This window comes from Carya illinoinensis, chromosome 9 (genome assembly GCF_018687715.1).
Source record: "Carya illinoinensis cultivar Pawnee chromosome 9, C.illinoinensisPawnee_v1, whole genome shotgun sequence".
Taxonomy (NCBI): Eukaryota; Viridiplantae; Streptophyta; class Magnoliopsida; order Fagales; family Juglandaceae; genus Carya; species Carya illinoinensis.
This window is the reverse complement of record NC_056760.1, coordinates 38,509,059-38,524,486: the sequence shown is the minus strand read 5'-3', so window position 1 is coordinate 38,524,486 and position 15,428 is coordinate 38,509,059. Positions and strand designations below refer to the sequence as shown.

Genomic DNA, 15,428 nt, shown 5'->3' with positions numbered 1-15,428 from the left:
TTTAAAGTCCCACCACAAAGACATGGGCGTTACATCCTGAGATATCAATTCTTCTCTAGCAGAGGCCAACTTAGACTCCAGAGTCGTGATTCTCTGGTCTCGGGATTTAACCTCTTTTCGTTTGAGCATTCAAGAGCCGTTGAGCTCAACATACTTCTCCTTAAACCAGTAGTATAACCACTGGTCCAACTCATATTGTTAGACCATCTTGTCGTTCTCGCCCCTGAGGTCATGGTAGGATTTGTCGGCCTTCTCCACTGCAGTAGCATATTCTTGGTAGCGTTGCCTACTATTCTCCAGCTTTGCCTCTTGGTAGGCTAGCCAATCTTGCCTGATATCCCCCTCCTCCTCCAGCAACTTGGCTTTGAGATAGCAACGAGCTATCTCCTCCAAAGATTTAGCTAGGTCACCTCGAAGGTCAAACACATCCTTATAAAAAGTGGAAACCTTTTTCTTCTTACGATGGAGAAGTTTAAACATAGGCAAAGGCGAACTTTGACTCAACCTTTTCTTTATGTGCCTTAAGATACTCTCGGTGGGCTTGGAGAGCAATGGATCACAACATGTGAACCTCCTCTTCCAACTTGCCCCTCTCATCGATGATCTAGGTAGCCAGCGAGTAAACTCTCTAGCAACCAACGAAGATCGACAAATTAAGAAAAAATAAATGAGAAGAATTGGAGGCAAGCTAAGCGAGAACATACCGAAGTCAGTAATTATTTAATCTTCTTGGCTTCTAGGCAAACAACCTCAACTCAGGCTCTGGAAATACTTGGGCCAACTCTTGTAGTGTGATGGTAGCGCGATGCACTTATTCATGAGTAATTTTTTAAGCTTGTCGGCTTCTAGGCAAATAGTCTCAGCTTGGGCCTTGGCAACACTTGGGTCAGCTCCTAGAGCACGACTCACTTATTCTCGAGAGGCCCACCTCAAGCCCTTAAGCTGCCAACGTGGGTGATGGAGGTGGGAGAGGGAACTTGGGGAGTCGGGCCTACACCCCCATCAGATGCCGGCACAACCAAGGTCTCCAAGCCCCTGGTCATGTCCGACGTTGAGCCCCATTCTAGATGTCCTTGCGACACCCACATCAACATTTTCTCATGTCCTGATGTCCAGTGACACCTACCTCAGCCGACTACTCTTGACTGGATGTCCCGATGATCCTAGCATTGGCCACCTACTCCTGCCTGAATTTTTCAATGATCCCTCTTCATCACTTGCCCGACCGGGATCTTCGCATCACCCATATCAATCAGTGACTAAATTGATGCATCTGTGCCACCCCCAGGGAAAGTTGGTGGCACGAGCCCCTCCTAAACCTCCTATGAAGTAACCTCCAGCTCGGACAAGGTACTGAAAGGCGAGGAAGGTATAGAGACCCTATCGTCGTTGAGATCCACAACCAAAAAGTTATCCTGAGACAAACCTCTTGGGTTAAGAGGGAGAGTAGGCGTCACACCACTAGATACTGTAGTGGGAATGGAGTGAGGAGAGTAGTCGCCCCTGTTGCTATCCCCCTAAGATATAACCACAGTTGGTTCAACGTCCCCCCGATGGTAGTTGTGCATATCCCGACATCGTCATTTAGAGAAGCAAGGGTCTCCTCTGCATCCTTAAAAGGCACAAAGAGTTTGTGAGAACCCCTCATAGGAGGTTCAGGGATTGCTGAGAAAAAGGTTGTCTCAAGCTCTTCCTCATCCCAACTAAGGGCCTCGGTTGGCCCTTGATCACCTAGTGGGGTAGAGGAGGGAACCAACAAGGCTGATGGGGCAGAGCAAGGATCAGTCAAAGGGGGTCTAAAACCATTACAATTGAAAGGTCAAACTCCACTTGCTCCAAGATGGCATCCATGTTGTATGGGATAAGTGGTTCATGCTGGGTCGATTCCTTGGCCCCCAAAGATGATGGAACCTGTGAAGACTTGCTAGGGTGCTCGAATGGAACGGATACCTCATGCTCGAATTCAATGCTGCTGGTAGTTTCTGATGACTGATAGGCCACCTAACCTTCAGTGTGAGTTTTCTTCCCCATCCTCACCACTGGTGGTCTAGAAGGCCTCATTTGGCCATGAGAAGTGAAGGGCCTCCTCAAGAAGTGGTGGCTTCTAAGGCATGATCGATTCGGTATCACAAAAAATCGATCAATATTAGCTCTAGTCAACAGGACGTCAGTCTAAACCTCCTTTCGATGGCCCTTGACCCAAGAATAGACTACCCTTAAGCGAGCATTTTTTTGATTGGATAAGTTCAGAGAAAATTCCTTATCGTCAGGAATGACTCCTCACAAGGCTTGAACAGAGAACTCTTCATAGATAGCCTCATCGACGAGAATTCCCAAGCACGACTTGACACAAAAAAGAACCTCTTAATCCAGTCCTTAGCATGGGAAATGCGAGGCTCTAGGTGGGCAACCCTGTACTTTCCACGGGAACAAAAGTTGCATAGGTTTTTTAGGCATCACACTGCATGCAATGCGTGCGTGTAAAGAACTCCCCAACGGTCAAATTAGAGTAGTCTTCACCATCGGCACCTGAGACCATGCGCCAAACGATGCAGCATGATACCAGAATCCTTCACACGTTAGGATAAACTGTGATGAGGCCAACATGAGGTAGTCCAAGACATCCTGAATGGGATAGCAGAAAGGAAGCCACTGACCATTCGAAAACATGAAAGGGTATAGAGCGACCATCTCTACGAATCCCTCCGAGTCGACAACTCTGCAATGAGCCCTTGGGGCCTCCAAAACAATGGTGTCAGGCACTCTGTAGGAGTTCCTCACCATTTTAGATCCAATGAGGAAGTGGTTGTAAACCAATGAAACCCCTCAAAATATTGAAGGTTGTCTCAAGCCTAAGGATGATTAGAAGCCCTAGGATTCCTAGAAGATGAAGACACCTCAAGGCATGACGAGCCTAAGCCCTAAGAAGAGAAACAGGAAGTCCTTTTGCGTGTTATTGACATTGGAAGAAATTAATGGAGAAAGAAGAGTTAGGGTTTTAGGAAGAACAAGAAGGCATAAAGATAGGGGAGTTAGGGATTATCGTAGAAAAGGGAAAAGGAGAAAGGCATGGTAAAGAAGAAGAGATGGAGGCTAGGACTCATTAAATAGAAGGTTGATGCTGATTGAACTACTCCAAGTGTCACTCGAGAGGGAAGAGGGAACGTCAGGAACAGATCTTGTGATCTCCAATGCACAATAAAATATGGGCACCAAGCTGTCACGTTACCCTAAGTGTGGGGAAGTATATTGGTATAGACAACGAACACTAAAGCACCGTAAGGTGAAAGTGAAAACTCTCACCACACACGTGCTGTAATAATTCATTGGATAACTGGAGAGGATACATTCATCACTTATCGACTGAGGCCCAGTTCACCGCAAGGAGGCCTAAAGGCCATAATATAGCTAGCTTAGTAAACAATAAAAGAGAAGAGGACCCAAGATCAGTGCGGGGAAAGGGTCGGTGTGGGAAGATGGGACAATTTCTATGTTAGCACACCACATTAAATGCTCAGATATGGACTTAGATAGTAGATCTTGGTGGGAGACTTTGTCCCTAACAGGGTGCACAAATGAAGGCCGCACTTCACCACCTGCCACAGGAGACACAACCTAGGAAAGCCACGTCGAATTAAATGCAACAACAAGTATCGAAGGTGAGCACCTCCGACACCAAGGAAACAGAGGTCCCACCTAAAGAGGGATTATAAAAGCCTAATCTCAAGTAAGAAAATTTGGATTCATGTATTTTTTCAATTATCTCAACAAAAACAAATGACTGATTTAGGTATTGGAGGGGTCACTACACCCATCGAGCCTTCTCATTTCTAAGATTGCAGGTCCATTGAGCCTATTGACCGGGCTGTGAAACACAAAAACATACATATTATGCATGTTATGCATTTCACGTTGTATAAGATACGTAAGTTTTCATAAGATAAGTATAGTAAAATTAATCAGATGGCCATTCATATGCATGGTACCAATGCAGTCAGGGTGGATGTGCAATCCATGGACTCAAGCATGGTCCACCATAGTATATTACTATCAAATCCGATCAACGATTTCCCTTGTGGCCTCAGAATGTAGGACAACCTTGCACATATGGTTAAGTGTATTGGCTAAGTGTATTGGCTAGTTAGATCAGTCAAATAATTTAGCTAAGTCAGATAAGATAGATAAGTCAAGATACAAGAAATTTTTTCAAGTCATGCATGTCATAAACTTATGTATGAATGATCATGATTTTAAAGTCTTAGCATGAAATAGTTTATTGAAAAACCTTATATTTACTATGTTTATGTTATGATCGATTTCTTACAAAGTCTTCTACATTTATTTATGAAGATAAAGCTCAAGATAGTACTTGGCCTAGGGAAGTAGGGGTGAAAACTAACTATTTCGGTTCAGTTTCCATCTAAAACCAAAATCGAACCGACAACCTATATACATGAATAAAATAGGCTGGTAAAGGGGGAGAAAATCGGTGTGATCCTAGTTGGTTGTCGGTGTCCCTTTGGCTTCGCAATGAGAAGAAAACTGAGAGAGAGAGAGAGAGAGAGAGAGAGAGAGAGAGAGAGAGAGAGAGAGAGAGAGAGAGAGAGAGAGAGAGAGAGAGAGAGAGAGAGAGAGAGAGAGAGAGAGAGAGTCTGAGATGAGAATCGGGAGAAGAATAAGGGAAGGGGGTATTAAACACTAAATTGAAACGATGTTGTTTGGTGTATTAAACCAAACAGCATTGTTTTATTTTATTTTATTTTTTCTAAACAATACGTGTAAAACGACGTCATTTCACTTAAGTAAAATACGTTGTTTTATCTAATATAATATATATATGTATAATCGGTCATTTTAGCAGTTTGAACCTAGTTCAAACTAGAACCAAACCGGCCAACGTTGGTTTCAACTTTTTTCTACTACCGGTTGACCCGTCCTCTATCGGTTTCAGTCGGTTCCGTACTCCCGCGGCCGGTTTGATTGGTTTTTGTACACCCCGACAGAGAGGTGTGACAGTGGCTTAGACCATATACACATTTTTCATTTATAATTTTTATAGCACAAGTTTGAGAATTTTAATAAGTTCTTACGCATGGTCTCTTTTATATTTCCAGTATTTTTAATAAAAAATGATTTTATTTATTATTTGGAATCTTTTTTATCTGCGCTTTGTTAAGAAAATTTTTAAGTTAGGTCAGTGCTAGCACTTCGGCTCCTTTAGATTTTCTAGAAATGACGTCGTTCTTAACCATTGGGGAGCGGGGTGTTACAAGATGTCGTCCAAATCCACAGGTTTACCAACTGCAGCAAGTTGGTCGGACCAACTCTTTCCAGTGAGTAAATAGTCAGTGCAATTCTTGATCCCTTGACTCAAGGTTTGGAGTTGCCTTTTAAGGTGGGTTATACGGGAGCGAGAGTGTGGAGCAAAGCAGTTTGCCAAGGTGGGCCGTACTTGGCGTGAAGTGGATTGACTAGAAACTGTGGAGAATATCTTTTCAAAGGTGGCGTTCAACCATACCAAAATGAATTGTTCTTTCTTCTACAATAAGAAAAAAGATGGTTTAATGGCAGAAGTGGGCTTTCCCTCTGCATCAAGAATAAATTGAGAGGGACAAGGTTCTCAGCCATCAACAATGCTAAGTAAATCATGGCTACGTGTTATGGGAACAAATTGTGTAGTCCAGTTGAGATAATTAGTTCCATCGAGTTTGACGGAGACTAATGAAGCGATATTGGACATAACAAAGGTAGGAGCTGTAGTATTAGTGGAAGAGGCCACAGTGGATCGATGAGGGTGTGAGCCAATGTTTGCTTTGATACCAACTCTGAATAGGAAATTGGTACTCGTTAAATCGATACCAGTTGAAGTGTTTCATTGATATGCACAACAGATGATAGAGTAGTTATCCTGAGATGTGCTAATTAGTTACAAACTATGATTTGAATTACAAGTTGAATGCAAGATAAGGATAAGAACAGAGGATAAATATTTAAGCTAAGCATCAGTCCCTGTATCATCGGATATATGATTATCTATAGCAGCATCACAAGTTTAAAGTTTATCTGGACTCTGAGTGTGGTTAACAATTAATTGAGATACTAGTTTGGAATTTTCTAAGGAAATGACATAACGAACAGAGGTTGAGTGTAAGTTGATTGGAGACAAAATGCATCGATCAATCTAACTATATAAAAATACTGAAACTGGATACCCTTACTCTTACGCGAATAGAGATACAAGATACTGGAATATTATTGGTTCTTTGATTCCATTGCATTGCATTAACTTGTGTATGTAAATAAAAATTTAAATTAGGCCTGAAATAGGGAAAAGAAATAACCATTTGATGACTAAGGAGATCAAGAAAATTAAAGGAGCTGTTACAGCTGAAATTAAAAGTAAGTAGGAGCTGTTTTATCATTAATCCTCACGACAGACCATTCAAACAGTACCGGAGCACTGTTCGGAGTTGATAATATAACCAACTTAACAATTTATTCATGCATAATTATTTAATTATATATATAGTAACAACAGTGCAGGAAACTCGTATATAACTGAAGCTTGCAAGCCAGCAGCAGATGTATTAATTTTACGTTGTCTTTGTGAACCGGACGAGGCCGTTGTCCAAAGGCAAGGGAACATGCGTGTAGCATAGTGGGGATTCTGGATTAATGCGCTCCATCCTGCACTCGTAATATAACAGTATTATTAAACCATTAGCAAGAGTTTAAAAAACCCTTATTTGTGGTAAGATATTTACAACAAAAATGATCACTATTTGTGACAAGAGTGAGTCATTCTTCTCGTAAATGGTCATTTAACTACAAAAATCTGATAATCATGAATAAATGTTTAAATTCTTATTGTATCATTCTATTGGAATATCAGCATGTAAATTAAGAAATGAATGCTAGCTCCACGCTTTCCCAAAAAAGGTCATGGGTGAAGGCCAGGGAACTCACTTGTAATTTAGCAGAAAATGATGAAGGAAAATGGTTATGACAAGCTTGGCCAGATCATTTCCAGGGCAAAATCTGGTTCCTGCTCCGAAGGGCATGAAAGCCCCTGGTTGTTTGGCACTCGTATTCTATTTCAAGAGAAATGACATTAACGTACTCAATTATATAATTAAAAAAGAAGAACAAAAACAGTATTTATAAACTTAGTTGTAAATTAATGTATCAAACGACGTACTTCCCATCTGGAGGGATCAAAGTTTTTTGGGTTTTCATATACAATCGGATCCATATGAACAGCTCCATTCCAGGCCAAAACTTTCCATCCTTTTGGTATGGTGTATCCTGGAAATTAAATTACTTCCTTCTTATGAGCCAATAATAATTATATATATAATTAATTAAGAAAGGAAACACAAGAAATATTTAATATTACCATTTATGCTAACATCGATTTTCGCCTTTCGGAATAGTGCTAAGGTATTTGTCATGCGCAACATTTCATCAACCACCTGTACGACAAAACGTATGTAGCGGAGTGTATATATATATATATATTATATCTAGGAAAATGATGCATTGCATTATAAAACTTTCTTTATTATAAAGCAAATTGAAGAACCACGTCATGATACATTACTTTGTGATATTTTTTGGACGTATCAATTCTTTTATATATATATTATATATTTTCTTTCTGGACCATAGATTCGACGTTCAAAGTTGTAGGCTTGTAGCTACTTTCTTTTGCGAACTCATCATGTATACGATGTTTTTAGGCATAGAAAATATATATGAATTAATTAGTTCATGTTAAAAATATTGAGTAGAAAATCATTGATGAATATATACCTTAGCAAGATAGCGCATTTGTTTAATCTCTGGAAGGATCAATCCTTTCTGGGTAGATGGTCTTCTACTTACGATCTCCTCTTGCTCCTCCTGATGATCAATCAGTCATATATATATATATATATATATATATATAAGAATCGTGAATAGAAATGATTAGACATTATATGATCGGCATGATCAAGACTTCATCATGAGGATTTTTCTTTTGTTATTTTATTATCTTTTTTATAAGCGAAGACTAGACGTTGATCATGATTAATTAGAGTACTGCATGCATGCATATTGGACATGACTAGCCAATAACTATATATGTACGTTGGAAATTTGGACCTCCCAAATTTACCCTCTAAGATCTACCATTTGCAGGAATAACAAGAAAAATAGAGAAATAATAACAATACAAAAAATTTATGTAGAAACTCCAAAACAGGAAAAAAACCACTAGACCTAGAGAAGAAAATTTACTATGTGAAAAATTGTTACAATCACACAATTTTTCTTCTCATGCCAAACACACCCACAAAACTTCCTCATTAGTAAAAGTTTAACTTTACACCTCTTCCTTTTTTACAAAAAGGTCAACAGAGGAATTTAACTAAAATCAAAAGTTATTAGATAAACTTTCAACTGGTACACTTAAACTAAGAGACTAAGTCTCTTATTTATAAACTTAAGAATTTGCTCCTTCTTTATTTCCCACAGGTATGAGACTAAATAAAGGAGCACAAAAGTCAACAATCTCCACTTTACGACTTTGATTGGTCTCACAACCAAGCTCTACCTTAATGAAGATTTTCATAGTTTCCGCTATCATGCGTCACCATAAAAGCATACCCACTCAGAATAAACCAATTCCAAGCATTTCACTTCGGCCCATGTCGAAAAACAACTTTACTGAAAATTATGGTGTAACTTTCATGTTTGGCTTTCCTGAAAGTTCATTAGCCATCGACATGAATTTCCACCACACACCCTGCATTAGTGGCAAACCAATGCTTGTGTGCAAACTTGTGAACCCGCTAACATTAACACATCCTCTATCATGGCAACTTTGGGAATTAACGGCATGCCATGAGAATATACATATCTCTTTTTCCATAGAGAGAGACACAACATTAGCATCAATACCAGTATCTCCATTTACTGACTTGAAGCCACTTGCCGAACCAGCTCCTTGTACTAGCCGTTTCATCAGTCATTAGTATCATTGCTAATTTCAGGGGTTGGTCTGCCTTTCAAAGCCTTGTACAATCCTGATTGAATCAAGATATTCTTGACTTATATTTGCCACAAGCCAAAATTGATTCTCTTATCAAATTTCTCCACCTCAAATATGAAAGGATTTGAAGCCATATTTCCTTACATTACTTTGATGAATTTACAGTAGAAATGAACAGTACCTCACTAAGTAAGTTCCCATAAAAAATTGGAGGGCCACAATGGACACGCTTAAAATTTTCAATCAAGACAGAACCTCCTTAGATTGTATGTATCTATACTATTACACCAAAACTCCACCCCATAAAAAAACCTACTGGCTCTGATACCAATTGTTGAAAATTTGAACCTCCCAAATTCACCTCCTAGGATCTACCATTTGTAGGAATAACAAGAAAAATAGAGAAATAATAACAACACAAGAAATTTACGTAAAAATTTCAAAACAGAAGAAAAACCACCAGACCCATAGAAGAAAATTTACTATGTAAAAAATTATTACAATTACACAATTTTTCTCTTTACTCCAAACACATCTACAAAGATTTTCTACTAGCAAAACTTTAACTTTACACATCTTCTCCTTTTACAAAAAGGTCAACAGAAGAATTTAACTAAAGTCAAAAGTTACTAGATAAGCTTTTAACTGGTGCACTTAAACTAAGAGGTTAAGTCTCTTATTTATAAACTTAAGAAGTTGCTCAATTTTTCATACGTGTGAGACTAAACTAAGGAGCACAAAAGTCAACAATATATACCTTTGCTTTTTTGAAGACTTGAGGATTTCCTGCAAGGTGCATAAATGCCCATAAGGAACCCGTTGAGGTGCTATCAAAACCAGCTGATAAGGAAGTGAGTATCAGATCTGCGATGTGCTCATCATCCAGATGTTTTCCGTCCTCATCTTCAACATCCATAAGCAATTCAATCATATATTTCTTTCCCTTGGGTTCATTACTTTTAACCTTCTTTTCATCCAAGACAGATCGAATGATCTGTAGCAACTTATTTCGTGCCTGCAGATGCATTGATCGAGGAAACGTTAATTACTAATGTTCGGATCGAGATCAGAATCTCAATTCTCATTTTTAAATATATATAATTAACGAAGAAACTTTACCTTGAGTGCTTTATGGAATGTGAAACCGGGGATATTTATGGCCGGAGCCATAAGTCCGTGACGATAATCAGTAAATAGAGTGTCGGTTGCCCGAAAAGTTGATTCCTTGATATTGCCAAGGAAAACGAAGGTTGTGACCTTGAAAGTAGCATTCTTCATCTCTTTGAAGAGCTCGAATGGCTTTTTCATGCTCGCCCACTCATCCAACGACTGAATCACGTTCTTCTCTATGTGTGTAATATACATTGCAAGTGCTTCCTGCCCATTTAATGGAGACGCTATCAGTTTGCGCAGACGCCTGTGGTCGGCCACCGGTATATTGTGTAGAGATTTTTCTCCTGTTAAAACGAAGACTGATTTCGGATAACCTAGCCCGAATTGCTCGTCATTTGTTAGTACACGCCGGTTAAACTCCGGCCGACAAACGATGACGCTTGGGCTCCCAAATATGTGGGTCTTGTAGATTCCCGTCTTCCCATATCTGTCATAATGTCTCCAACAAATTAAAACATGTACACGTACACCATGCATGTTTATTATAAGTATAATGAATGATTTCAATTACAACAAATTAAGTCATGAAATCTTTCTTTGCATGCATGGAGTAGTGATCTTTAAGATCAGAGACATGAAAGAAAGAGAGATCGATCACCTGGAGGCGAGGTAGTGAATGTAAGAATTAGGGTCTCCAGTTCTTAGACATTTGAAGAGAGACGGCATATTTCCAAGAAAAGGCCATCCCATGTCACCAGGAGGAAGAGGGCACTCAGTTTTTCCCAATCTTCCAACATAATACCACTCATTCACCTTTTTCAGAAACCAAAATACAAAAGCGTAGCCACCCAGTAAAACTGCAACACTCTGCCACAAAAAGTTCAACTCCATTTCTTTTTTGTTCTTTCTGATCCTACTCAGCTCCTACGTCCTTGCTGATCACAGCGAGCAATGTGTGTACATCCAACGACAATATATATATATATATATATATATATATATATATATATATGCGGGTTTAAGTAGAGCTGAAATTCTTAATTACGCGAAGCCGGCCATGCACGATGCTAACAACTCTATAGTTGGAAGAGAATCGTAAAAACTAGGACCATTCATTAAAAATGGGGCCATATATATAATATATGCTACACCAGCTACGTATAACGTACGTAGCTTTGATCATTAATACATGAAAGTAATTAAATAAAATTCAGATCAACTACCACGGGTTGGAATATTTATCGTTTAATATTTGTATATGCTACTTGAACTTTGGTGAATGTAGGTTAATTTAACCTCAAAGTTGCATGGATGGATTTATATATATTTTTTTACAGTTATATTTCACGTTTAAAAATACTTTATTTATTATTCAAGCGGGATATATCGAGCTTGTTTACAAATTGCTTAATTTTGAAAAAGTATATATATATATATATATATTATGCGTATTTTTCTTGAATGTATATATTATTTATATATCTTTATTATTATTATTATTATTTTCATAAAGAATATATAACTTTTGGTTTTATTTCTAATGTTTTGAATACCGTACCGGATGCCGTACCGGTCAAGGCACTGAAACGAAATATTTCAGTACCAGTACCGTTTCAAGATAGTCGATATATGAATAAATTATACATATAAATATATATATTAATTATACTCCAAAATAATAGTCTATATATGAATAAATTATACATAAATACATATATATAAATTATAAATAGCCTGATTTGAATTAGATGTCAAAAAAAGAGTTTGTAGTTTGAAAAAATAAAAAGAGAAAAAGAAAAAAGAAAATTGAGGTCGAAATACCGGCTGGTACGGGCCGGTATTTGAATTGGTATGAAATAGGTAGAATTTCTGTACCGATTTGGTGGCCGATACGGCATATACCGGCTGGTATGGTACGATTTTAAAAATATTGTTTATTTCCCATTTGTTTATTTTACCATATGCAGTTTTGGAATTTTCTGTTTCATCTTATTTGTTGGGGTTCGATCACATATCCTCTTATTGGCATGTAAGGGCAAGTTTGATAAGTGGGATGAGAAATAAAATTTTCATCTTATTTTATCTCATTACTATAATTTTTTAAAATTTCTACATAAAATATAATAAACAAATTAGATTTTTCAAATTTTAAAATAATAATAATATTAACAAATAATATTTTAAACTTTCATTTAAAATAAAAAAATTCTCATCTCACTATTCAAACCTACCATGTTTTTATTAAATTTATCGTATTCAAAAAAAAATTCATAATTTTGTGTTCACAATAGATGATCATTTAATAAATAATCCAAGTCTAATTCAAATTTTATTGAGCGATCTTGAGCTATTTGTCGGATAATCTTGTTTGTTTGCTTTATTTTTTTAGCATTTGATAGGATTTCTTCTATTTAATTTTCATAATGATCAAGATAGAAATCACCTTGTATCATCTCCAAATAAATTTCCCATAAATAGAGTTATATTATAGGCCAGTAACTTCGTATTCATGAATTGTAATCGAGAAGAAAACAAAAATGTAGCCTAAATAGCTCTCACATTCTCTCTCTCTTTCTCCTCTTTTCCATTTTAATTTCTATTATATTTTACATTTACATTTCTATTGTTTCTACTTCTAATTTCTTTCATTATCATGCTGCCAATATATATATATATATTATTCTTCGTTCGATCTCCATTGTGATCAGTTGTGGTGATCGTTTCTAAACCGTTTGACTATTTTTGTGAGGGTGATGTTGGGATTATTTACTGGATTAACAATCTGGTAATTAGTGGGCAATATTTCTCACTAAAATATCCCTCCAAACTCCTACCAGTTATATATATGAATATTAAATATATATATTATATTATTTTTTCTTAAATGCTTAGGAAGCAATTAAAAAGAAAAAGGAAAGAAAAACGTCGAAAATTTTGTTTAAATAAATGCAGCCGGCCTTTCTAATTAGATATGCTGCCCACCTATACCTAGCTAGGTTTCTTTTAAGGCTTCGTTGTTTTAGTTGCAGTACCTTGCCTATCCAATGCAATGCACCCATTTCCGAAGCATCAAACCAGCTCATAAAAGCATACTCGATCTTCATTAGATATGATGCCCACCGGCCAACACGTTCGGCTTTTTTAAAGAGTTCAGACGCGCGTACATGTTTATGTTTAGGTTGGATGCGGTAAGAAACTTAAAACAAAAGTTTAAATAGTCTTAAAATTTTTTTAATATAAAAATTAAGTTATTAGGGTGTTATATATCAAAACACTTTTAATTTTAAATAAATTAAAAAGTACGTTTAAGAAAAAAATTATTTTTCAAACATACTTTTTTTCATAATGTAGAACATAATATTTTAAATTTTAAAAAGATTGTTAATAGATAAAAATACTTATACAACTTTAAGATAATTATAACTTTTAGACTTCTAAAAATATGCTCATATTGCCCAGATGACTAACACAAGAGGATGGTGAATTGGATTGTATTTAAAAATTAAAAATTAAAAATCAAATACACAATATAAAATATAAACAAAATACGAAACAATAATAAATATAAAGAGTAATTCACTACAAAAAAGGTAAATTTGCCAGCGTTGGTTATGCGCTGGCAACTGTCCAAAAAAATGCCGTTAATTAATTAGCGGCATTTTTCTACTGGCGTAACCATCCGCCGGTATTGGAGGGTCACTATTTCCATGTTTCGGCGTTTGCGCAAATGCCAGTATTTGTAAATCTCATTAGTGACATTTGTATACAATTTAGCGGCATTTCAAGAAATGCCGCCACAGTACATGCATTAACAACGTTTCTTGAAATGTCGCTACTTTATCGTTGCTATCCCCTTGCATAAAGTAGCGGTGTTACCATAAACGCCACTACTACTATATTGCTGACGCATCATATAAATTTGTAGCATTTATTTAAATGCCATTAATAGTATGTTGGCGGCGGCTTAAATAAATTAACGACATTTATCTAAATACCACCACTAATTAAAATAACAACGTTACCATAAACACCACCACTAGTACATTGCCACCGCATTGCATAAATTAACGGTATAATGTAATTGATGCCACTAGTTCATTGCCGGCACATTATTTTAAATTAATAACATTAATATAAACGGCACTACGAATATGTTGCTGGCGCGTTGCATTAATTAACGGCATTTAGAAGGCACCAATAATATGATATACCACAATAAAAAATATCATATATAAATTAATAATAAATAAGATGTAATGGGTCATTATTCATATAATAAAAAAATTACAAATCAAATCATATGAAAATTCTTCTTCATGGATAATTCTTCATCTTCACATTGTGTTTGTCATTAGCTTTAGGACTCTTTTTTTCATGGGTAGTTCTTCACATTTATCCAATAGTTCTTTCAAATTTTTATGCAATCATTGAGCCTGCAAAAAATCAGAAAAGTCATACCATATTAATAGAGAGTATTAATATATGTTAAATGAATAATAGATGAAGTGGCAAATGTGATTGGGAGTGAAGCAGATATATATGTTAAAGGTTCTAAAGAGTAATATATGTTAAAAGGTTTCAAAAATTCAACAATTATAGTCTCTTGCCTTGTATGATTATCTCTTTACTCTGATACCTATTGAACCTAATTTCATATAATAATAATAATAAAAAAAAAAAAAACCACAAGCTTTTCCAAGCTTTAGAAATGTAAAGACTTGAACATTAGAAAAATCACACAATGACTTAAATTAATCAATTATTTGGGTTGAAAGTACTCAAAACATGATAAAGCTTGTAAATTTCCAACTACAACTTGCAAGCATTCAAACTAGCTCTGCGCTTAGAACCATATGAAGCCCAGCATAACTACTGAAGCAATATGCCAATCAAGAATGCCAAAATTAGAGAGTACATAAGAGTAGACATCATGATATCCAAGAACTACCATATAAAATAGATTGAAGCTCTTACATGATGAACATTGATAGCATCCGAGAATTTCTCAAATGCTTGAATCCACTTGTGATGATTCCATCCCCATTGAATATCAATAGAAATCACTTGGTAACCCTTCACATTTCAAATGGAGTTCATTATTCAATCTTAGAGCTTTCTTCTTGAATTTATTCATCAAGTAGAATTTGCTTGATCTTTATTCTGACATTATCTCCCAAAGAAACATTACGAACATGATTTTTGTTTTTAATCCAAGTTGTATGTTCTTCATCATCATGTGCATAACATGAAAGAAAAAGGACAATGATTAGTTCATTTATTA

At 36.5% G+C, this 15,428-nt stretch overlaps 1 protein-coding gene across 1 annotated transcript; it reads right to left on the bottom strand.

The window, feature by feature from the left end:
* Positions 1-6,324: 6,324 nt before the first annotated feature.
* On the bottom strand, positions 6,325-11,121 carry LOC122275386 (beta-amyrin 11-oxidase-like). Its single transcript, XM_043084414.1, has 8 exons — positions 10,806-11,121; positions 10,154-10,634; positions 9,792-10,049; positions 7,813-7,902; positions 7,397-7,472; positions 7,199-7,305; positions 6,967-7,091; positions 6,325-6,687 (listed from the first exon to the last, which is right to left on the bottom strand). The coding sequence occupies exons 1-8, from the start codon at positions 11,036-11,038 to the stop codon at positions 6,594-6,596; spliced, it is 1,464 nt and encodes a 487-aa protein (XP_042940348.1). The 5' UTR covers positions 11,039-11,121; the 3' UTR covers positions 6,325-6,593.
* Between the last annotated feature and the right edge of the window lie 4,307 nt (positions 11,122-15,428).